Source organism: Lissotriton vulgaris, chromosome 11, assembly GCF_964263255.1.
Source record: "Lissotriton vulgaris chromosome 11, aLisVul1.2, whole genome shotgun sequence".
NCBI lineage: Eukaryota > Metazoa > Chordata > Amphibia > Caudata > Salamandridae > Lissotriton > Lissotriton vulgaris.
Window position 1 is genome coordinate 863738347 of NC_141699.1, and position 26163 is coordinate 863764509.

At 49.0% G+C, this 26163-nt stretch overlaps 1 protein-coding gene across 1 annotated transcript in view; it reads left to right on the plus strand.

Annotated features, from left to right (window-relative positions):
• STK25 (serine/threonine kinase 25) overlaps nucleotides 1-26163 on the plus strand; it is a 444535-nt gene that overhangs the window by 278961 nt on the left and 139411 nt on the right. The window contains exon 6 of the mRNA XM_086944010.1: nucleotides 8222-8407. Coding sequence (XP_086800136.1) covers nucleotides 8222-8407 — 186 coding nt within the window. The remainder of the gene's footprint in view (nucleotides 1-8221; nucleotides 8408-26163) is intronic.

Consider the following 26163-nt stretch of genomic DNA (forward strand, 5'->3'; position numbering starts at 1 on the left):
TTCGTCTTCCTGACAGCTTCAGGGCCAGAGGTGACAGTGGGCCGTCAGGAAGGAGAGCTAGCAGGGTGGGTGACAGGCACGGCCCGGCACCACCAGACGCTCTTTCCTCCCATCCCTGACAGCCGAGGGGCCTTTCATCCACGGCTGACTCAGACCCCCTCCTCTGGGGCCTTGCAGACCCTGCAGACCCTGTCCTACTCAAACCGGACAGTCCATCCACCAGCAGGTCCAGGCACTCCTGGGCAGACCCACCAGCCAATCACACGCTAGCACCAACTTACACAATTATGCCAACTTCCAAAAGTGGTACTTCTAGACTAGACACAGTCATGCTGCATACATCATTTTGCAGCATTCATTCTCACGAGTTCACACATATCAAACTCGACCCCTGCACTCCCCACACAACAGGAACTACCATGGGCATACATATTCCCCATTCATTCCTATGGGAGGGCAGGTCACTCACTCTTCATACAGAGAGCTCAAGCACTTTACACTGTACCACAGTGAAAAAAAGTGCGCAGAGGCCTAGAATCACCAACACCAGGTTCCAGAAACAGGCTAGGAAAAAGCAAAAAAGTCTAGGGGTGAACCTGCCCAAAGGGCCGGGTCCAACACAGCCCCCTTCCAGCCAAAACGCAGGGTAGACCAATCACTCCACTGATGGGCTTCACTGCTTTGGGCGACAAAAACCACGGACACGGACCTGCACGGCAGGGACACCCTCCGGTTTTTCGCCACTCTGAACCTACCTGGTTATCTCTAAACAATAACTCTCTGACACAACTAGGATACCCCACTGGTACTCCCTAGTCATCCACAGCCAAGACCATCCAAATCACAGGTCCTAACCAATCCACAGAGCGGGGGGCAATAACCCCTGGCACACAATAGCCATTCTCCACTCTCTCTCTCAGTGTAGCTACAACTACCACTGATCCAACAACCTAGGGTCCACACCCCCAAGCTGACCAGAGGTCTCGGGCGAGAAAGCCCCACCCTACCTCTACTTCTGGGTTTCCGCACCCTCACAGAGAAGCATTCACCAGAACACAAGTCTCCTACCAGATCAGGACCTCACTCCATCACTGGTCTACCACCTGGAAACTATTTCACTTCTGAGGTACAAAGCACACAGCACAGTTCCTCTTCAAGCAGGTGGGGGGACACAGCACACCGCTAAGCCCCCTTTCCTCTACCTTAGTGGAAACAACAAACTGCAGGTGAGCCCCAGTACACACAGCAAGGGCAGCCCCCTCAGTCTCTTCAGCTGATCCACTTGGGCAGAGATTCCTCTTGACCTAGAAGTTTCCTAATCTCCCAACCTAAGATCTAAACCCTCAGGTTGCACCGGGGTCAGAAGTAGGGACACCATCCCACTGCACCCCCTTCCAGTTCCATGACTACAGGCCCAGTATGTCTCAGGCTAGACAGAGCACACGCCAGCGGCGTATCAGCGACACACCCTCCTCCAGTACTCCCTATCACAGGGTAATTCTCAGTATGTTCCAGGCTAGACAGAGCACACGCCAGCGGCGTATCAGTGACACACCTTCCTCCAGTACTCCCTATCACAGGGTGATTCTCAGTATGTCCAAGGCTAGACAGAGCACACACCAGCGGCGTATCAGTGACACACTTTCCTTCAGTACTCCCTATCACAGGGTGATTCTCAGTATGTCCAAGGCTAGACAGAGCACACGCCAGCGGCGTATCAGTGACACACTTTCCTCCAGTACTCCTCCCAGGTCAGGCCACAACCCCAACCCGGCTTTCCCCCCTCCTCGGGGAACAACCTCCAGAGGCCCCACAAATGGTCAAGCACTCTAGACGGTCAAATGCTCAGCGAGCTAGGACTTCTGCACCCTCCACTTAGGAGCGGTACTGCCCAACACTAGGACTGCCGGAGTTCTGGTTACAGACACTCCCCGTCCTCTAGACACAGGAAGATCCTCCTCAACTGACCTGTATGTACAGCCTAGGCCCCTGACCTGGCGCTCCCTTAGGGAACCCTCCGGGCCCTGAGATAAGGTTTCAGGCCAACGTGGGACACACCGTCCCACACTCGCTCCGCCTCCACTGAGACAGGACGTGAGCCCCTACACCCCTACCATGCTACTGGGATCTAGCTGGGCTACAAATGAACCTCTTCACCTACACAGGATCATCAGATGCACAAGCCACTGCTTTTGAAATCACTTCCTAATGCCTCAGCCAGACATCTAGCACACCGCCAGACATCCACCTTCTTGTCCAGTTCCTTTGCAGGACCTCGTGCACACCACCAGAGGTACACCTCTCATGCAAGCTCTTTAACAAAAAGAAAACTCACACCAACTCCTCCAGTTAAGCACATCACTCCTTCGCACACTCCCCCCCCTCGGACTGGTAAGGCAGTTTCTACCACCCCTGATCACTCAACCTGTCCACACGTGGCACAGGTACCAAACTCTGGGAGCGGGGAATGGGAATTAACAAACTGGACACATTAAAGCTGCCACCACTGGATCCCACCACACTGGGGAATCCAGACACACACACTACACTCAGGGAACAACCACCCCCTGAGCTAGTCTTTTCTCCTCACACTCCCTCTCTCTCCTATCTACCCACACAGGTACAGGATTTGGGATTGGACAAGGGACCCAGCAAGGGATTCCTAATCTATGGGAACCTCCCCTCTACTGGCGTCCCGCCCTGTCACTTTCTCTCATCTGCCGCTAAACATAAAGCGCAGAAACACATTTGAAAATGACACTCTTGAGGAAAAAAATCAAAAACAATAATCCCCAACATGTGACTATCTGAAAAAACAATTGCAGAGTTTTGTAATGTAGCCAGTTGTCGCTATGGCACTGAGCAAACGCAAGTCCCAAATCCGCACCGCTGACCCACCAATGTTAGAACTGGCTATTTCTGGTAGGCTAAGGCTGACGCCAAAGTCAGGCAGAAACCACCAATCTAGTCAGGGCAAGGAAGTCACACGCCAAGATAACCCCTGCTCACCCCCTTGGTAGCTTGGCACGAGCAGTCTAGGCTAAACTCGAAGGCAATGTGTAAAGCATTTGCGTCAGCGCACAATAGCAACAACATACTAGGTACACCACAAAAGAGACTCCACACAGGGTTATTATAAAAATACCTTTTGTATTGTAAAAGCACATCAGATAAAATCACACATATACATGGTGCCAATTGGCACGGGCAATATTCACATGGGATTATTCACAAGACAGGGCCACAAGGGCCACTGTCACAATCAACACTTTAGTAGTAATGAAATACTATCAGAACTTAGACTAAAAGAGTATAAAATCACTGTAGCACAAAGTAACAGTTATGAATCACATCCAGTAACTACTGGGAACAGGTAAGTACACACTACGCAACCCTAAACACCTTAGGAGCATGTCACGCAGGGAACCAGGACCTCACTAGGACCCCCTGTATTAGAAAGGACCACCACCCAAGGATAAAATCCACTTAGGGGTATAAATCAGAACACATTACCCATGATGCATGAATATACATTCAGAGGAGTAGCAAAGAAAGAAAACACATGATGTATAGACCTACACATTCAGCGGTGTTAAGGACAGAGCACGTGATGTAATCACAATACATTCAGGGGTGCAGCGCAAGAAGACACATGATGACTAAACATTCAGAGGTGCAGCGCATGAAAAGAAAGACACATAATGCATCAAACATTCAGAGGTGTCAAGAGTAAAGCAATAGCACAAAAATCACATGAGGCCTAAAAACCTTCAGAGGTGCAGGAATAACACATGATGCAAAAGATCACATTCAGAGGTGCAATAACCATACCATTGCGCAAACTCACATAAGCCACCACCTGTGGCAGTCCCTAGGCCAATGGCCTTGTTGGGGCTCAGACGCCCTGAGTCTCAGTGTCAGGGTGCCAGTCTCAAAGTTCAAAAAGCCTAAACGTGGCAGGTGCCCACTAAGTGCTGGGCACCTGGAGGACAATAAAACTGCGCCAGGGCCCTCACTGGCCCTTAGGCACCAACTGCGCCACTGCTGGAGCCACACAGGCTCTGGGCCCGGCACATTCCCCCAGACGTTGGAGCCACCGAGGCTCTAAAGCAACATGCCAAACGTTGGAGCCACACCGGCTCTTAAAGCAATGGGGCCCCCATGAGCCTCACCGGACTCTAGCCCTCACACTCGGGGGCAGGAGGGGACGAGCACCGAAAATATGCCCCGAAGCCCCCCTCTCGAATATGGCCCTCTCTGGAGCCAAACGGGCTCTACACATCGTTGGGGCGGCCCGCTGCCATCCGGGGCCGCCCTGAAGTAGTGCCTCCAACCCGGCACCAACACGAAGAAATGCGGGCCCTCAAGAGCCCCTCGCGGGCTCTGTGCTCACGGTGGGGTGACCCACTGCCATTCGGGGCCGCCCTTCCTTGGTGCCTCGACCGGCACCACGAGAACCCATCTGCTCCTTCACGGAGCAGCAACAGCACTGCCCCCGTCTCACCCGGTCCACACGGAGCCCCCCAGCCCTTCAACTCACCGGGCCTCAGGGGCGGCTCCTCCGGGCGGCGGCTCTCTTCTTCTGGCCAGCGATGGGCTCCTCTTCCACCACGGAGCCCCGCCGGGCCGCTCAGACGCTCTCCTCTCGCTGCAGGGCGGGGGCGGTCGAACTTCTCTCTTCCTGCAGGGCTCCCTCGGTACACGGGAGCCCTGCCAACCGGCCGCCTCGTCTCCTCAGATGCCGCCGGGCTCCCTTAGCTCACGGGGGCCCGGCCGACCCGCCGGCAGGCAGCGCCATCTTCCTTCTTCCTCGGCGCGGCCCAGCCAATCACGTCGCGGCTCCTGCGCCGAGCCCCTCATGACGCGAGGCCGCCAACCAATGGCAGCGCGGCCTCGCCGATCCACGGGCCAATCAGAGCACGGCTCTCCTCGGGTCTAGGCCAATCCGGTCGCGGCCCCTTCGTGGTTTGTTTTCCTCCGCGACAGATCGAGGTGGGCACTCGTAGCTAATTATATCCCTGCAGGCAGGAATCCTCAGCGCATCCAGCGCTATAAACAAGCAGGGAAAAGCGCTCCTAAGCGCTAGAAAGTCCAGAAACGGCGCTCTCAAGCGCGTGGGGGAAGTTAAGCGCCCCAGAGCTCTAGACAGCAGGCAGAGCGCTCCCAGGCGCTCAGGGGGAAGCCCAGCGCCTCCAGGCGCTAGAAATCAACTCCAGCGCTCTCCCCAGGAAAAGGCAGCTTCTCCATGCTGCCAGGGTCCCAGAGCTTCCCCAGGGGCAAAGCCAAGTCCCCCCTTCAGCCCAGGCAGGGCAGAAGGGTCCCCCAGGAGTCCAGGAATCCAGGCACCCAGGGGCTGGGCAGCGCCCACCCCTGGTAGATCCAAGTCAGCCACAAGAGCTAGAACAAGAACAACTTGGAAGGAGACTCATCCCCTTCTTATAGCCAGAAATGCCTTTGAAGTACTTCGTGCAAGGGACCCTGAGTGCTGGAATGTTTCTGGTTTTCGTCTTCCTGACAGCTTCAGGGCCAGAGGTGACAGTGGGCTGTCAGGAAGGAGAGCTAGCAGGGTGGGTGACAGGCACGGCCCGGCACCACCAGACGCTCTTTCCTCCCATCCCTGACAGCCGAGGGGCCTTTCATCCACGGCTGACTCAGACCCCCTCCTCTGGGGCCTTGCAGACCCTGCAGACCCTGTCCTACTCAAACCGGACAGTCCATCCACCAGCAGGTCCAGGCACTCCTGGGCAGACCCACCAGCCAATCACACGCTAGCACCAACTTACACAATTATGCCAACTTCCAAAAGTGGTACTTCTAGACTAGACACAGTCATGCTGCATACATCATTTTGCAGCATTCATTCTCACGAGTTCACACATATCAAACTCGACCCCTGCACTCCCCACACAACAGGAACTACCATGGGCATACATATTCCCCATTCATTCCTATGGGAGGGCAGGTCACTCAATCTTCATACAGAGAGCTCAAGCACTTTACACTGTACCACAGTGAAAAAAAGTGCGCAGAGGCCTAGAATCACCAACACCAGGTTCCAGAAACAGGCTAGGAAAAAGCAAAAAAGTCTAGGGGTGAACCTGCCCAAAGGGCCGGGTCCAACACATGGTAACAAATCAGGTAAACTGATGGTGAGATTTCCTGCTGAATCACAGTGCTAAGACCACCATACGAGACGTCTGACTTCCACCATGACAAATGTGCTTGTGAAACAGACACAAGGCGGCATGCTTTCCCACCTTCTGCACCCAACTATATAGCAACTAGAAAAACGATCCCCAAGAGAGCTTGAGATACATTGCGAAAGCCCAACTGCCAAAGCTAAGCATCTCTGATAGAGCAACTTTTGATAGACCACTAGAGAAGAAGGAAATCCTCACAGCTATATCTAACCTACGACCCTCCCAAGGCACAGGGGGCCGCTGGATTCACAGCATCCTTTTGCAAGTGCTTTGGCCCCTCTATTTCTTCCCTCAGTCCCAAAATATACAGCGAGATAATCGAGAGCGCCGAGTCAGCCCCTCCGTGAATGAATCCACTATAGCCATGAATCTCAAACCTAACAAAAATCCTAGTGACTGTGCATCGTATCGACTCATATCCCTCCTTAACACGAATGCTTAGGTACTCACCATAATAAACATCCTGAGACTCCAACTTCTTATGGAAAATGTGAATAACATTGATCAATCAGGCTTCACACCAGTGCACCGAGCTGGTGACTGTGCCAAGAAGGCCCCCCACTTCCACAGCATTGTCACCATGGGGCACCATACAGTCTATCATGGTCCCCCTTGATAACGAAAATGTGCAATTGACATACTTACCGAGGCTACTGAGTATATGAGTATGCCAGGATGGGCATGGGTATGGCACCTCTGTGTTCCGCAGGTGGGGTAATGAGATTGCTTAAATATTTGATGGCTCCGCTAATACTGTCATTTTCATGTGCACGCTGTTGTCTTCTCTCCTTAAAGTGTACAATGTAAGATTTACTTGACTAATGCATTTACTGAACGATGAGCAAAGTTTAATAAAAAGATTTTTTTTTAAAAAAAAGATTTGGGTGAGTGGCTGAACCAAGACGTTACTGAGAGGATCATGGATCAGTGGGACACTGTTTGAGTTAACAACCCTGATTAAACTTTCCCATATTCTTTGAAAAGAGCAAGGTTTGTGGGAACCCATGCTTATGAAAATGTTGTCCTCTATGCTAAATGAAAACATCTGATCATTATGGAAGACTGGTGGCCTTTAGTCCTAAACATTCTAGTGCTCCAGCTGCAGACCGTTGCATTATTTTCTGTACATTGATTTGTTGTTTTATGAAATGATCGTGGATTTGCAAAGGAAAAGTAACCAGGGGGCATCAGGGTTACCCTTCCTGGAGGGAGATACAGTTGACAAGGCTAAACAGTGGACACTTTTGTCATCCCTTTTACGTTTATTTTCTATACTTCGATTCTCTTGCTTTTGTTTCTATTATGTTTTTTTGGTCTTTGTGAGTTTCGCTGTATTCCCTGGGTGAGAAAGGTTAAGCAGCTGAGGAGAGAGAGTAGCTTGAAAAAGAATTCCAAACTGCTGAGCTAAAATATAGGCAGTCCCCTTCCCCACGTAAACTGAGGGTGGTTACAGATATTTGAAGAGAACTGAGTACATTTGATATCCGTAAGGTGGATCATTCTCTCCTTCACTTTCACTGGGCAATAAATTAGACACACTATTGGCTAAGCAACTGAGCCAGAAGCAAAAAGGACGATACATTAAAGAACTATAGTAAGACGAAAGTGCATTTTTGTCCATGAGGATTGTAAAAGAAAGGAGTTTCACAAGTGCTACTCCACCTTATATGCTGCAAACCCACTTTTGCGAGACTCCCAAAAAGCTTAATATGATAGAGCCCAAATTAACAAAATATCTTTGGCCCAAGAAGAGCTGATAGAGGCCCTAATACCAGAGGAAAAAGTGAAAGCTGCAATTAAGCTCTTGCATTTCTGAAAATCGTCGGACCCCGATGGCTTTACAGCAGGTCTCTATAACACGTATGCCCCCTGCAGATCCCGCATCTCACAAAGCTTTTTACCCCCTTCCTTCAGATGTGGTAAGAGCCTCTCTCCTCACAACAAGGTGAAATTGAGAAACGGACCATTAAGAAATATATAATGCTATAAAGTGATTGTTTTGCCTTGTTTCTCCCTGGCAGGCAGATATCTGGTCCCTGGGAATCACTGCCATTGAGTTAGCCAAAGGTGAGCCTCCAAACTCTGATCTTCATCCTATGAGGGTTCTCTTCTTGATTCCCAAGAACAACCCTCCAACACTGGAAGGACACCATAGCAAACCTTTCAAGGAGTTTGTGGAAGCGTGCCTCAACAAAGACCCACGATTCGTAAGTTAATGCTTTTCTGATACATCACAAATACATTAGTATGAAAAATGGCAGCCTACATTTGGTGTCTCCTCCTTCTATTACCACAAGGCAAAACGAGCCTACAACTTGCTAGTGCGCTGCAACAACTTTAACTCCTTTTCAGAAAATATTGCGGACTTGTAGGTCGAAGTACAGTCTGTGTGACACCATAATAATTATTCCGCCCACTAAAGAACACAAAATTGTGAACATCACACCTCTTCAGGGATAATGTGAAATAATACCAATTTGTAGTGCACAACTACACACTATAAACCTATAACTGATGGAATAATCACCATCAAGCAATAAACTCCACAATTGCACAAGTCAGCATCCTAACACACACCCCAGCATCCAGGGCACTTAATGTTAGAAGTGATCCATAATGTGTTACGCCAACCTTTGTTCTGCATTTCCGTTTATTCCCTCCAATTCAAGATGATCTATGACAACTCAAAATAAATGGGCTGTATGTCTGCTGATTCTTTTTCAAGTTGGATGGTGCATTTTGACATGAAGATGGCCATTTTAATCACATTGGTATTTTGTGATGGAGATCTCTGCCTGGCTTTTTCGCTTGTCTAGTCTTGTCTAATCTTGCATGTACTATGAGCCAGTAATTCATGCCATGTGCTTCTATGCAGATAAGATGAGCAAAGATGATGGTCCTGGAGTCTGCATGTACTATCTCGGACCAGATAAAACCCATTGCTTATCATTGGTTGGTTTTATTGTGAAACTCATTTGCTTGCTTCTTATTCGATGGCTTACTTCCTTTTCTTTTGTTTGTTCCTCACCATTTGCTCCTTTTGATTGACCTGTATCTTTCCACTACTCACGTATAGAAAATGATTGTTCGAGGCATGTGAGCTGTAGATCACATGCTATGCATAGATCGCCGTCTGGTGTTGGGCCCGGGCATTTGCACTTTGTTTTTGTTGGAAGAAGTCTTTCCATTCACGAGGTAGGTGACTCCTCCAATCTGAAAGAGACACGTTAGTGATGGATTCTTTACCTTAGAATATCCCCAGGCGTCAGACTGGATCCGGAAAGTTTTTAGTCAGGCAGTACCCCTGCGCGTCAGAAGGTGGCGTTGTGCGTCTCCGTGTCCGTCGCAGGCGTTTTATGCGCCAAGATGACGTCACGGAGTCTACTTATGCGCCACCCATGCGAGCTGACGTCAGTTCTTTTTCCGCGCCAGCAAGTTCAGAGCTGGTTAGAGCACGTACCCTAGTCACTTTTTGACTAACTTTTTTGAGACTTTTGTCTCTACTTCTTTTTGAATCTTTGACTCCTGGTGCCACGTAGGGATGCCTGGGTTTAAGTCCTGCGGGACCTGCCGCCGTACGATGTCGGTGTCCGACCCCCATGGTGTCTGTCTCTACTGCCTGGAGCGCGACCATGACTCCCAGTCATGTTCCGACTTTCTGGCCTTGGCTCCGAAGGCTTTGCGGGAGCGGTCCCGAAAGCTGCTGGAGGCCCAGCAGTTGTCTCCGCACCGTTCACGGTCCAGGGGACGCTCGAGGGACCGACCGCGGAGCCATGACCATCGCTCCTCGGGATCGAAGCCTTCGCACTCGGAATCGGGTAAGAGACGTCATGAGAAGAAGTCTTACGCTCTCCGACATCCCCCGTCGGTCTCCAGATGCAGACGAGAGGGGCCAGGGGTACTTCCCCCGCGGCTCCGTTGGAGCCTGCGAGTCCCACGGCCTTCCCACCTTATCCGGGTCTGACGGCGACTTTGGCCCAGGTGCCAGATTTTTTTGCTGCCATAGACCGCCTTTTCAGGCCTCTGGCTCCCGCCGGCGCGCCTTCGGGCCCGCGGTCTCAGCTGAGGGCTCTTGCTACCGGCGGCTCCGGCGCCACAAGGTCCTCCGCCGGCAGCTCCGTCCCCGGCGCCGCAGGGTCCTCTGCCGGCGGCTCCTGCGCCTCCCGCTGGCTCGTTCCCGGCGCCGCATTGGGTCCCGTTTGTCCCACCTCCGCCCTTGCCCGGGTTCCCGGACAATTTTGCTCCAGGTTGGGACCCTAATTGGGATATGGAGCCGTTCCCGGCGCCCTTAGACCATTGTATTCACCGGTCCCTCCCCCGGTGCAGCAGCCTGTGCCTCAGGCGGTGGAGATAGGGGACGACTGGGAGGGGGCCATGCATGTCTGAACAAGAGTGGGCGGAGGAGTTGAAGGATGCAGGTGGCCTTGACCTCTCCTCTGAACCTGGTTTTCTGTCTCCTTCTGCTGTCATGGAGGAGGGCACCACATACACCATGGTGCTCCATAGAGCAGCTGAGGCCCTTGACCTTGATCTGCCTACTGTCACTCTCAAAACCAACCTCCTTAACTAAATTTCTTCAGCCGGCGGCAAGTTCTATGAAGCCTCTGCTTAGTTCAAGAAGCGTTAATGGATGTTTTGATGGGAACTTGGTCTAGGCCAGCCACAGGGGTTCCTGTGGATAAAAACGTGGCCAGGCGTCATCGCCCGGCACGGGTGACTTTGCCTTTTTAACGACCCATCCGACTCAGGAGAGTCTGGTGATCCAGGCCTCCACTTCCCAAAGCACATTCCCTACCGCCCGCGTGATAAGGAATCAAAAAAGCTGGAGCAGTTTGACAAGAAATTATTTTCTTCTGCCTGCTTGGGGCTGCGGTCAGTCAACACTGCATGCCTCTTGGGCCGCTTCTCTCACGATGTGTGGGACACGGTGGCGCAGACGCTGCCCCAGTGTCTGGAGGAAGTTCGGCAGTACTTTCCCCAGCTGTTGCAGAGCGGAAATACGCCCCAAAGTTTGCCATCTGGTGTGGGCTGGACAACACGGTCTCTCTGGGTAGGGCGATCTCTACGACAGTGGCCCTACGTCGCCACGCCTAACTGCGGTCCACAGGGTTTTCAGGGGATGTTCAGAGTTCCCTCATGGACATGCCCTTTGATGGTACTCGCCTGTTTGGCGATAAAGCAGACAGTGCGCTGGAGCGTTTTAAGGACTCTCGGGCTACGGCAAAGTCCTTTGGCCTCTCCACCACGCGCCATCCACGTCTGCCTTTCGTTCCTTTTGTGGCCACAGAAGGGGCGCCCCTACATGTTCGTTCAGCCACAAGCCGGCGCAGAACCAAGCTCATCGCGGACGTGGTGGCCGCCGTGGCTGCTCAGGGAGCCAGCGTGCGGGTCAGTCCACCTCCGCTCCCGCAGCATCCACCTTGAAGCCTTCCTAGTCCAAGCTTTGGGGTGCACCCCACACCGGTGGGTGGCAGGATTCAACATCATCTGCCCCACTGGCGTTCTGTCACTTCGGACAGGTGGGTGCTACAAATTGTCCAAAGGGGCTACTCCCTCCCCTTTAAGTCTTCAAGACCCCCCCCACCCCCCCAGCCATATCACCTCCGTTCCACCGCATTTCGGGGGATCACTTTGCGCTTCTCCAACAGGAAGTCACGGCCCTCTTGGCCAAGGGATCCATTGAGCGCGTTCCTAGGCCAGAAGTAGGACGTGGTTGTTATTCCTACTACTTTCTGGTCCCCAAAAAAGGCAAAAGGGGGCCTGCCCCCCATCTTGGAACTCAGGAACGTCAATCGCTTCCTCCGGAAGGAAAAGTTCAAGATGTTGACTCTGGCTCAGGTCTTGGCTGCCCTCGACCCTGGAGACTGGATGGTAGCGTTGGACTTGCAGGACGCATATTTTCACATCCCCGTCCTGCCGGCCCACTGGCGTTACCTGCGGTTCAGGGTAGGCCAGGAGCATTTTCAGTTTGCCGTGCTCCCCTTCGGCCTAACCAGTGCGCCTCGGCTGTTCACGAAAGTGATGCAGGTGGTCGCAGCTCACCTGCGCAGATCAGGGGTTTCAGTCTTCCCCTATTTCGACGACTGGCTGTTGAAGGCGTGCTCGCCCCAGGCAGTCGTTTCCCTCCTTCAGACTACTGCCGATCTCCTGCATTTGCTGGGGTTCTCCATCAACGTGCCGAAGACGCACCTGAGTCCCTCTCGGTAGCTCCCCTTCATCAGAGCGGTCCTGGATTCGATGGGGTTTCGGGTTTATCCTCCCGAGCAGCAAGGGTATGATTCTGACCTTTCAGCCTCTATCCTGGGTTTCAGTCAGGATGACCATCCGGCTCCTGAGCCTGATGGCCTCCTGCATCCTGCTAGTGCAACATGCCAGATGGCACATACAGGCTCTGCAGTGGGACTGAAGTTCCAGTGGGCACAGCATCAGGGCAACCTGTCCGATCATGTCCAGATCTCGAAAGGGGAACTGCACGACAATTGCAGTGGTGGCTCACGAATCGCGATTGGGTCAATGGCAGATTCCTCTCCCTTCCCCAACCGCAGCACACAGTGGTGACGGATACGTCCCTCCTGGGATGGGGCAGCCACTTGGTAGAGTCGGAAATCCGAGGCCTCTGGTCTCCGGCGGAGTCCCGGCTCCATATCAACCTTTTGGAGCTTTGGGCGATCCGACTTGCACTGAAAGCATTCCTTCCCTCTGTCAGGGAAAATGTAGTGCAGGCGTTCACTGACAACAATACCGCCATTTGGTATTGCAACAAACAGGGCAGGGTGGGGCTGTGGACCCTATGTGAGGAGGCTCTGTGCCTCTGGACATGGCTGGAACATCAAGGCATTACCTTGGTGGTTCAACACCTGGCAGGTTCTCTGAACGCCAGGGCGGGCGAACTCAGCCGCAGGTGCATGATGGATCACGAATGGAGTCTGGACTCGGACATGGTACAAGGTCTCTTTCACAGTGGGAAGAGCCTTGGTTAGATCTATTCGCCCCCGAAGAGAACGCGCACTGTCCTCAGTTCTGCGGGTTGGAATTTCCAAGGCGGCACTCGCTCGGCAGCGCTTTTCGTCGCGAGTGGACTTGCCGTCTGTTGTACTGAGTGCTGAAGAAGATTCGGCGCGACTGGGCCCATGTCATCCTTGTGGCTCCGGATTGGGCATGAAGATACTGGCATCCCAAGCTACTCAGCATGGCGATCTATCCCCCGATCTGACTACCTCTTTGGGATGAACTTCTGTCGCAGCAGCGGGGGACTGTCCTCCACCCGAACCGTTCCAGCCTCCACCTCCATGCGAGGAGATTGAGCGGCGACAGTTGACAGTTTTCAACCTTCCTCCCGAAGTCTGTGATGTCATTCTGGCAGCCAGGCGTCCCTCAATTTAAACGGTATACGCCTGCAGGTGGAACAAATTTATGGCATGGTGCACAGCAAAGGCTGTGGATCCCTTTTCTGTCCCTCTTTCTGTTCCTTCTCTCTTTGGCCCAGCAGGGCTCTGCTCTGGGCACTATCAAAGATTATCTTTCGGCCATCTCCACCTTTTTACGGCTTCCAGATCAGCCTTCTCTTTTTAAGTCCCCGGTTGGTAATCGCTTCCTCAAAGGCATTACACACAGGTTTCCTCCTGTGCTTATCATAATGCTTCAATGGGATGTAAATCTTGTCTTGACCTATCTGATGTGCGCTCCCGTTGAGCCCCTTCATAACTGTCCTTTACGTCTTCTCACTCTCAAGACGGCTTTCCTGGTAGCTATCACCTCTGCCAGACGAGTGAGTGAGCTCCAGGCTCTTTCTTCTAAACCCCTTTTCCTTTCTGTGCAACGGGACAAGGTGGTTTTGAGGACTCGTCCTTCTTTTCTGCCAAAGGTTGTCACGTCCTTCCACATCGGGCAGACCATCACTTTGCCCACCTTCTTTCCGCTTCCACAATCTTCGAAAGAGGAAGAGAGGCTCCACCGTCTGGACCCAAAACGTGCACTCTTGTTCTATCTGAAGCATACACAACAGTTCCGGTGGATGACAACTTTTTTGTCGACTGCGTGGGTGCCAAAAAAAGTTCGGGTTTGCACAAACGAACCATCTCTCGGTGGGTTGTTCTGTGCATCAAAGCATGTTACTCGTTGGCTAAAAGAAGTATTCTGTGGGGTTGCGGGCCCATTCTACCAGGGCAACAGCAGCCACTACTGCCTTGGGACAAGGCGTTCCCTTGCAGGACATTTGTCAGGCAGCTACGTGGGCCTCGCTGCACATGTCTACCAAGCATTATTACCTTGACAGTCAAATCCGGAGAGACGGCTTCTTTGGCTTCCGTGACTTTCTGGTGTAATCTTATTTGCAGATCCACCACCGCAGTTGATATTGCTGGGTTATTTATTCTAAGTTAAGGAATCTATCACTAATGTGTCTCTTTCAGATGCAGAAGTTACTACTTGTGTAACGATATATCTGTAAGAGACTTTAGTTAGTGATAGATTCTTTACCGACCCCACCCATCCTCCCCGTTCTGCGATATGATTTCTAGGGTTAAGGTCATTCCTTTCAGGGCCCTAGTTTCATGACACCAGTGGTCAGTTTCTTGATGGCTCTGCGTTCCTGGTGCGGAAAGTCGTTTACAGAACTGAAGTCAGGATGCATGGGTGGCGCCTGAGTCTCGGCGCATACTACGCCAGCGACGGACGCTGAGCCGCACCACACCACCTTCCAACGCGCAGGGGTACTGCTGATGAAAACCTTTCTGGATCCAGTCTGACGCCTGGGGATATTCTAAGGTAAGGAATCTATCACTAACTAATGTCTGTTACAGATATATCGTTACACAAGTATTAACTTGTGCTTCGGTGATAGTGCGCATGGGCATCGACTCCATTGTTAGATGTTTTTTTCCGCCATCGAGTTCCGATGTGAATTGCTGTGATTCGGTTCGAAATCATTCTCGGGTTACCCCCAGTATGCAATCCACTACCCTCACCAGTATTGTTTCTCGACCGTGTATTCCTGCCTTCGCGCATCAAATCTTTTTCACTACTTCGATCGGAAACCCTTGTGCAATGCCTTTGGGCCTAGCCGCGTCGACTGAATTCGCAGAAGATGGAACGACCTCAATTCCAATGCTGCCCCGGGTGCTGCTCCAAGTACCCCCGCATGGAAATGCGCAATTTATGTTTATTGCCTGAACACATCAAAGACAACTGCAAAGACTGCAGATCCTTTTAATTGAAAAAGACGCTCTGAGACCGTCCGACTCTGCGTCTCAAGATGTATCAACAGAAAGACATCAAGGACTCCGCTCCAGACCTGTACGGAGAAGATGTCGACCAAGAGATCCTCAAAGCACAGGAAGCCGAGGCAGAACAAGAAATTGACGTGGCCGAGGAAGACTCCGACATCGAGGAAGATATCACACCCGGTCAGCGTACCGTGAGTTAAGATACTCCTCTGCCCCAAAAAGTGCACTCTAAAAAGGCTCTGGTCCCTCCTCCACCTTAGGGCCAAGGCCGGCACCAAGATAAAGTTTCCAAAGCCCCACCTTCGGGCTCGGGACTGAGTCGACCTTCTTCAGGGCCCAAATCCAAGACTTCGGCACCAAAACATAACCCAACTGTTCCTTCCAAAACTTCGTCACCAAAACACAACTCAGATCCAAAATCATCGGAGCTGAAATCCTCTGCACCAAAGTCCTCAGCTCTGAAAACGTCGACACCAAAATCTTCGATGCCGAAAATGATGGCTCCAAAAGAAAAGTCAGTTATTCCTCTACACAAGGAGCTTAGTTTGGACGTTCCGCCTGCTAACACGGACTCCAAACAAAAAGAACTGGTTATTAACTCAAAAACAGGACACCTTTCTGCAAAGCTGCCACTGAAAAGGAAAACAGAAATTGAGGAATCTTATCATATCCCTCTAAAGAGAAAGAATATGGGGACTAATACTTCTCCTCCACCTCTTTCCCCTTCCTCACCTCCACCTATTGACCCTAACATTTTCATAACACCCACAAATTCCCCTCAGCCACAATCTCCACTTCAACAGGATGATGGGGATTGGGATCTAGATGATGATGCAATTGGGGATGTACCACAAGATTATGCTCCAGACCCTGGGTAGATTATAACACAGATCTTAACAACAATGATCCAGATCTATTCCCATGTAGGCCTTCTACTCCAGATGATAATGTGGTGTTTACAGAATTGCTTCGTAGAGCTACACAGTATCATGGAGTGCAACTTCATAAAGGAGCCTCTTAAGGAAGAAGTCCTATTTGAGACACTAAGTGCATCATAAAAAACTACACCTACGCTTCCTATGCTCAAGTGTATGTTAAAACGTGTAGTTGAGGTGTTAAAAGAACCAGTGCGATCTAGGATACTCACACCTAGAGTGGATAAAAAGTACAAGGCGGCTCCTACAGACCCAATTTTTATTATAGATCAGGTTCCACTAGATTAGTTAGTGGTTTCAAATGCTCGGAAACAAGCAAATTCTCAGTCAACGAGAGACACTCCGCCTCCCGATAAGGAATTTAACTTAATAGATGCCTCAGGCAAGAGGATAGAATTGCAAGCAGCCAATCATTGGCGCATAGCTAACAGACAAGCAATCTTGGCAAGATATGACAGAGCTCATTATGATGAGCTAGAGCAACTGATGCAATATCTGCCTGATTAACATAAATCCAAGGCTTATGACCTCATTCAGCAAGGGAAACTTATTTCTAATACATCAATTAGGTATGCTCTAGATGCAGCAGACACTCCTTCATGTGCTTTTAACACCAGTATTCTTCTCAAACGCCACGCGTGGCTTAGAGTATCAGGTTTCAAACCATAAGTTCAAACATCCATTTTAAATGCACCTATTGATAGGGAGCATTTATTTGGTCCTACAGTGGACATTTCGTTAGAAAAAATATAGGACACTGAAGTATCCAAATCGATGGGAGCGCTACGAACACCATCCAATCGTGGATCATTTCGCCAATCCTTTTAGAGGGGAGACTCAAAGTCCATTTCTACTGACGGGGCCTCTACCTCATATAGAGGCAATAGTCCATCACCTTCTACCAGAGGTTATTTTCGAGGTGGATTTCATGGAAACAATAGCAACGGAAGAGGGAAAGGTAATACACCCCGTACTTCCCCAGCAACAAATAAGCAGTGGCTTATTTCCCTTTTCCCCCGATCATCCCACACCTGTCGGGGGACATCTCTCTCTTTTTTTTCCCAGTCTGGAATTCAATCGCATCAGACAAATGGGTTTTACAAATTATCCAATCTGGTTACTGCCTGGAGCTTACAAGCAACCCTCCAAACATTCCACCACAAACACACAGACTATCTCCAGAACATTTACACCTTCAAACAAGAGGTACAATCCCGTCCCACTACAGTATAAGGGGACACGGGTGTACTCTCTTTATTTTCTAATTCTCAAAAAGGACATTTCTCTGAGGCCTATATTTAGACCTCAGAGAATTAAACCTCTACATTCAATCATATCACTTCCATATGGTCACTCTACAACAGGTACTTCCTCTGTTACAACAAGGTAACTTTATGTCCACTCTGGGCTTAAAGGAGGCACACTTCCATATCCCACTACATCCAGCTCATCGTAAATACCTCAGGTTTGTAATAGCGGAGCAACATTATCAATTCAAGGTACTTCTATTTGGAGTAACTACTGCTCCCAGAGTACTTACCAAATGCCTAGCAGTAGTCGCTGCGCATCTGCATAGACAACCTGTTTACGTCTTCCCATATCTAGACGACTGGCTTATCAAAGCCAGCACACTCGCAGTACCCTCACTGCAAAACCTTGGATTTACTGTCCATCTGGCAAAATCCCATCTTCAGCCCTCCAATACACAAGCATATTTAGGGGCCACTCTAGATACACAAAAAGCTCTAGCCCATCCCAATCCAACCAGAATTCACAATATTCAGGCTCTCATTTCTACATTTCAACCCAATCAACAATTACCAACTGGGGTATTCATGCAACTACTAGGAATGATGGCAACATGCATCACAATAGTTCCTTATGCAAGACTGTAAATGTGTCCATTTCAAGAATTTTAGCACGTCAGTGGAATCAGTCTCATGGTCTATTGACAGATCTGGTGTTGGTGGATGGACGTAACCATCGCTCTCTGCAGTGGTGGAATCCACACAACCTTACAAAAGGGGCGGACTTTCATCGACCCGATTCCACAGACAGTTTTAACCCCTTCGGTGCTCATGACGGAGCGGTTCCGTCATGAGCGCCGGTTGGGCTGTGCTTATGACGGAACCGTTCCGTCACGGCCACTCCCGTTTCTTAGAACCTTCAGCACAGCGTGAAAATTTGCGCCGCGCTGAAGGGGTTAACAGCAGACGCATCGCTCACTGGTTGGGGAGCTCATCGCCAAACTCACACAATTCAAGGATCTTGGAGTTAAAAGGAAAAGCTTCTCCACACAAATTATCTGGAGCTGTTAACACCATTTTCGCGCTCAAAGCCTTCAAAATCCCCTTCTAGGCAAAGCTGTTCTGATATGCACAGACAACATGACATCAATGTATTACATACAGACACTGGGAGGAACACACTCTCTCAAACTGTCACATCTTGCACAAGACGTTTGGAAATGGGCCATTCATCACAAGATTTATCTCCTTGCGGAACATATCCCAGGAGTGGACAATCCAATTGCAAATCTCAGCAGACAGAGACAATAAATTCATGAATGGAAACTTCACCCTCAAGTTCTCTCTTTCTTTCAGATGTGGGGCTTTCCAGACATAGATCTGTTCGCCACACACCAAAACGCAAATTTCCCAAACTTCGCCCCCAGGTATCCATACCCATTATCCAAGGGGATTGCTGTATGGATAAACTGGTCAGGGATTTCCCTACCCTCTTACCCTATCCTCTTAGAACTATCAGTAGTTCCTCATCAAAAACCACATCTCACATCCAGTCTCCTCACGCAGAGCCATGGAGCCGCGGAGGGATAAGACCTCTAGATCCCAAACCTCTCAATCTTGCGATTTGGCACCTGAAGTCCTAGAGTTTGGTTATCTAAATATTCCAAACTGTATGGATTTTATTAAAAAGGCTAGTAGACCTACTACAAGAGCTTGTTATGCTGCAAAGTGGAAACGGTTTGTTATTTATTGTAATAACAACCATGTCAATCCACTTGATGCTTCTACTCAAAATATCATTATCTGGTACATTTACAATGTTCAAATTTAGCGTACACGTCTATAAGCTTACATCTCGCTGCAATAGCTGCTTATCTTCAAAAGAGACAGTACCTGTCCCTTTTCAGAGTGCCCGCTAATAAGGCTTTCATGGAAGGACTCAAAAGAGTTATTCCTCCAAGACTTCCACCGGCTGCAGTGTGGAATCTTAATATTGTCCTTACCAGGCTAATGGGTTCACCCTTCAAGCCTTTAAATAAATGTGAACCACAATTTCTCACTTGGAAACTAGCTTTCCTCATTGCTATCACATCACAGAGTGCGTGAGCTTCGGCCATTATCCATAGAAGAACCATTTTTACAAGTACACCTAAACAAAGTGGTTCTTCGTACTAATCTTAGATTTTTACCTAAAGTAGTTTCTGCATTCCACATCAACAAATCTGTTGAGCTGACAGTGTTCTTTCCTCAACCAGATTCTGTGGCAGAACGTGCGCTTCACAGTTTAGATGTAAAAAGAGCATTGATGTATTACTTAGAGAGAACAAAATATTTTCGTGTCACTAAACAACTCTTCGCGGCTTTTTGTGCACCACACAAAGGCAATCCCATTTCTAAATCAGGTATTGCATGATGGATAGTTAAATGTATTCAGATATGTTATGCAAAAGCAAAGAGAACTTTACCAATTCCCCTGGAGTGCATTCCACTCGCAAACTGGCGGCTTCTATGGTTTTCTTGGAAAACATTCCCATAGATATCTGAAATGCTGCAACATGGTCTACACTACACACGTTCACAAAACACTATTGTGTAGATATGTTAGCCATACAACAAGCTAATGTGGGCCAGGCAGCTTTACTTACACTATTTCACTGCTTTGGGAGATTACTGCTGTATAATCTATACATGCAAAAAGAACAATTGATTGACAGAATGCAGAACAATGTCATACATTCACCCCAGTACAGAGATCTGGGCCTAAATCCATCTTTTTTTGCTCACCATGCCATTCCAGTTTGGACCCAGCCATATGCAAATCGGTCTTGACCCTGTGCCCAATGGGAACAGTCCAGCCCGAACTGCCAGGCCAGGTCCTCCCTGGACTGGAAACAAGCATCCTAGGACCGGTTTCGGGCTTTCAGCCCTCTTCAGCCAGGATAGCTTGACTCCAGTGGCATGGAGAGCACAGGACTAATGTCTGAGCATACCCGTCCCACTCGGGGTGACAAATGCAAAAAGAACAATTGATGGACAGGGGTGGCTTGGTGAGAAAAATAACGATGGATTAAACCCAGATCTGTGACTGGGGGTGAATGTTTTGCCATTGTGCAACATTCCGTCCATCATCTTGTGTGTTTCGCTGTTCACCCTATGTGGGAAGGGTATGCCCAGACGTGGGTCCCTTGCTCACTAAGCCACTGGAGTCAAGCTATCCTGGCTGAAGACGGCTGATAGCCAGAAACCGGTCCTAGGATGCTTGATTCCGGTCCAGGAAAGACATGGCTTGGCAGTTCGGGCTGAACTGTTCCCATGAGGCACAGGGTCAAGACTGATTTGCATATGGCCATGTCTGAACTGGGGTGGCTTGGTGAGCAAAATAACGATGGATTAAACCCAGATCTGTGACTGGGGTGAATGTTTTGCCATTGTGCAACATTCCGTCCATCATCTTGTGTGTTTTGCTGTATAGTCTATACATAGCATGTGAGCCACATGCCTTGAATGGAATATGCTACTTACCCAGTATGCATCTGTTCTTGGCATGTAGAGCTGTAGAGTCACATGCGCCCACCCACCTCCCTGGTTACCTGTTTCTGTTCCAGTACTATCTTACTTCGATAATTACACATGGACATCTCTATTCTACTCTTTCTTACTCCATTCTTCCCCCCTGCGGGAAAACAATCTAACAATGGAGTCGATGCCCATGCATGTACACTATCACCGAAAGGAGGAGTCACCTACCTCGTGACTGGAAAGACTTCTTTGAACAAAAACAAAGTGCAAACGTCCAGGCCCAACACCAGATGGCGATCTAGGCATAGCATGTGACTCTACAGCTCTACATGCCAAGAACAGATGCATACAGGGTAAGTAGCATTTTTCTTCCCTTTTCTCCTTCTTCATTATGCAACCCCTAAGAGTGCATTTCTTTTATTGCTCACTCTTGTGTGCTTGTTGCCTCCCCAGTAATTTCCTCCCTCATTCACCTTGTTGTTTCCCCTTCACCCGTTCCACATTTGCTCCTCCTTTACTCTCCCACATCCTTGGTCCTTTCAAAAAAATTTTTATACTTTTCTTTTTTTAAGGGCCCAACAGCTGCAATTTGCTGCCAACCACTCCATGTTGTAAAAAGACTTGTTATTGTAACAGACTTACATTTTATTTTTATTTACCGCCATCTTTGAGCATATTCCTCTGACCACATTTTGGCTGTTCATGGTTGTCTCATTGCTTGGCCCCACCTATATGGTTGTTTCATTGCATGGCCCCAGTCTATCATGCTCTATATAGAGGAATCCACTTAGGTTGAGGCTGGGCTCTCCGGTACTCAGTGATTGGGTTCCTCAAGGCCTGACGGCGGCAAAAATGCTGGTATATTTGCTAAGTGAGTGTGGTGCTTCAAACTGCAGTTAGCCATCATACTGCATTTCCAATAGGTCACATCCTTGATGTAAAAGCTTTCAAAGCAGAGAGTAGCACCCATTCATGGGTGCAGTCCCACACAGCACAGCCAAATGTGCCATTTCTTGGGACCATAAAAAACCTGGACTACCTGAAAGAACTTGATTCTTTCTCAGGATCCAAAGATAAAATCATCATCATTTCTCTAGTGGCACTGCTGGGTTGGGTGAAGACACTGCAACATGCAAAGTGAACTTCACAGCGCTCACAGTACTGACTTAACGCTAGATTGCACGCCACTGGGGACTTAAGAGTGCCAGTGTGTAAGCAGTGGCTATCCGGTTTAGTGAATTGTCTTCCCTCTGCCAAAACCAGGTACATTCAACATAAGCTGTTGGTTATATAGTTCAGGTTAGTCTAAATCCAATTTGTTTAGTTTGTATCATAGCTGTGATAATCCGCTACATTTTATTGATTATTTTCTAGTGTATTTTAATGTCACAGATTAAAAGGGACTACTGGCATTGTTATGCACATTTAGAAAAGTATTGCCCCTATTTAGGTAAAACTGTGAGGTGAGCGCTATGCCTAATCAAGCAGAACTCCCCCCCCCCCCACGTGCTTCCTCATATATTCATGATGAATAAGGTACCAATATATGTACAAATTCCTAATAGAAATCCCTCTAGCGTGTCTGTATGAGCACTTTACCACATTCCATTCTTTTTACGATTTTTATTTGTAAAACAATTTTTATTGCAGAGTTCAATGTAAGTAGAACAACATATTTGCATCATTTTGTTGCGGGACCCACAGTCCGTAGGTTTCATCCGGTTATCAAGCACACAGCCGTACAACCCACATCCCGGAGGCCGGGCGGCGTTTTTCGCATTAAAAGCATCACGTAAACCCCATTGGTTAGTGCTGTCAACTCAATCGGTCTACCGCTCCCTGCTTTTAATTTTCACCCCCCTCCCCCAGCTATCATGAGATGCTTATCTTGACCCCTATTATCGCAGTGATTCTCCTCCCTCTCTCCCCCTACTCCATTCTTTTTACGATACCTCTGATTTTATGCTCTGTTAATTCCTAATTTCATGTGCTACATTCAACAAAATAGTTTCAGTTGAATTGCACTAGCAACCTCTCCATGTATTCCTAACTCCCATCCAGCTTCTTAATAGAAGAATGTTTTAAATTATTTCAATTGCAAAGAGAGCAATTAACCTCTTAAGTGCTGCGCCTATTCCAACGGCCGACGGCACCACTACCTCGGGAGTGCTGCCGTCGGCCTTTGGACGTTCCAGCTGCACCTGCGCAATGGAACGTTCAGCACTGGAGCTGGACGTTCCAAAGCAGCTAAGGTGTTAATGGACAGAATGCTGTACAATGTCAAACATTTACCCCAATACAGAGCTCTCGGCCTAAATCCATAGTTCTTTTTGCTCCCCATGCTATTCCAGTTTAAAAACACAGTCATATGCCATCAGTCTTGACTCTCTTTCCCATGGGAACAATCCAGCCCGAACTGCAAGGCCAGGTCCTCCCTGGACCAGAAACAAGCATCCTGTGACCGGTTTCAGGGTATTGCCACTCATCAGCCATGAGAAGTAGGGTCAACACTGATTTGATAATGGCTGGGTCTAAACTGGGATGGCATGGTGAGGAAAAGAACTATGGATTTAACCCAGATCTCTTGACTGGGGGTGAATGTTTGATTTGTTCCGCATTCCATCCATTATTTGTTTGTCATTTGGTTTCTTGCCCTAATTGCGCCAGGTATGCCCAGACGTGGATCCCAAGCTAATATGTGGTGATACCCCGAAACCGGTCCTAGGATGCTTATTTCTGGTCCAAGGAGGACCTGGCTTGGCAGTTACTGCTGGTCTCTTCTCCTGAGGAGCAAAGTTGTCCAGACATATTTGTATTTGGCTGGGTCTGAACTGGTGTGGCATGGTTAGCAAAAAGATTATGGATTTAACCCAGATGGCTTGACTTGCGGGGGGGGTTAATGTTTAATTTGATCTGCATTCCATTCATCATTTGTGTGTCTTTTGCCTTGAATTATTTCATAGCATGTCATGAATTTGTCTTTATTTGATTACTGGGTGGCCTTTGCATCTGTCCTTCTGACATTCTAGGCTCCTCAAACAGTTGACCAACCAAATTAGCATGCAGCTTGGCTTACCTTCCTTGAAATAGTCAGTTGTTGGTTGTGTCTAATGATATTCAACCATATGAACATGGTTTACATGCCTGCTAGGGGGTTTTCTGTAGCCTTAGTCAACCCTCACTCCCCTCAGATCTTGTTGTTTAATAAATCAAGCGTATTCCCAGTCTAGACCAGTGACATATTAATTTCCCACTGGATAGATATGCTTTCCAATGTTACATACAATTTGAATGACTCATGCTACCCATAACTGTGTGGAACCTCAAAGATCTTTTTTCATTTTCTTGGTGTTGGATCGCCTAAAATCTTGACCCTCTAATGTATAAGGTTTGAGCCTTTTGTACGTGGTGCAAATGGCTTTCACTAACACTGGGAGACGGGACGGTCCAGCTCCGCATTAAATGTGGTGACAACAGTAATCACAGATTCCTTACCTTCCTCATTCCAAAGGGCTGCTCCCTTCACCATCGCCCATTTTTTACCTCTTCCTTCTGCTTATTCCAGGGTTGCCCCTCTGGGGACGCCAAGTGCTTCGCTATGGCTCCCCTACCAACCAACAAGGCTAAATCCAAAAACTTGGAACCCACCTTCACTATAGAGCGAGTATACAGACCCAGTGGACCTATGCATTTTAAGGAACGTTCTTTCTAATTCAGAGGTGACTGCTTGCCAGAAATCAGCTATTGACAGGCAAGTCCATGTCCTATTCATTAGTCATTGGACAGCTGGGCCATTTCTTATTCCTTGCCCGCAGTAGCATTCAGCCTCAGAGTAGTGTGGTATGTAGTGTAGATATATTTGAATTGGCTGTATTTAAACCTGGTGTTCCAGGATACTACTATATGTGGGTATTCTAGGGTTGCTTCCTATTCCTTTTCTATTAATTTCTTACCTATCTTCCCCTCCCATTAAGATCCCGGGCTGCTAATTTATATGTAGTCATTGATTTGATGGATTTACATTGTGGTGTCTTGCTCACCTATCTTCCAGCAGCAAAATGCTACTTTAAGGAGTTAGGTATGCTCAACCCCCTATGTCTCAAATCCCAACAAAAGCCAACAAAATGCCTCCCATTGCCTCTCTCCCAGTGAGCCCATGTCCGTAAATCCAGACCCTCAAGCCACCGGGCCTGCCGTTGCTGCTGTGCGGCCAGGTAACACTTCATCTAATCTGGGCACTCAATACTTCCTCTGCTACTGGGGACTGCAGGATATGTAGCAACACCCTGTGCCAGGCTCCATCCCAGATGAACTCTCTCAATAGTACATATAGTGCTTTTAACCAGGATTGAGGAATCCAAATCAGGAGTTTGTTTGTTTGTTACAGCGCGACTACTCACCCGTGAGGGTCTCAAGGCGCTAGGGGTGGGGGGGGGGGGGGGGGGGGGGCACGTTCCATTCCATCAAGGAGGGGGTCTGTTGAAGAGCCAGGTTTTGAGGTTTCTTGCGAACATGGGGAGCGATGTGAAGTGATAAATTTTTGGGAGAATCACCATTCAGGACAAGGAGATTCCTGAAATATGGGTAGTTGCAATGTCTGCCAAACCTCCACGCAGTCCTTCAGGGCCAGCAGGGTTCCCCCTAGGCCCTCTTCCCAGGCATCCCCGTCCTTGTGATCTGTTTTCATACCCAGGTATTTAAATGTTAGCGGTTCCTATTTACTTACCAAGAGAGTTACTGCTAATGGGGCAGGTTGCATGGTCGTAAAAATTGAGAACTCATGTTTCATAGTTCAGTTCACACAGAGGCCGGACATATTGCCTAGTTTGAGAAAGAGCTGCACACTTCAGGCTGTACCCATCTAAGCTTCTCAAACATACAGGCGCATATTACCTGCATGAAGCGAAATGCAATGCTCTCCATCCTGCAATAGGAATCCTTTGCCACACCCCTCCTTCCTAACTATATCGGCATGAACAGCATGGGCAGCAAATGACATCCCTGTCTGGTTCCTCTCATGACTGAAATGGCTGTAGGT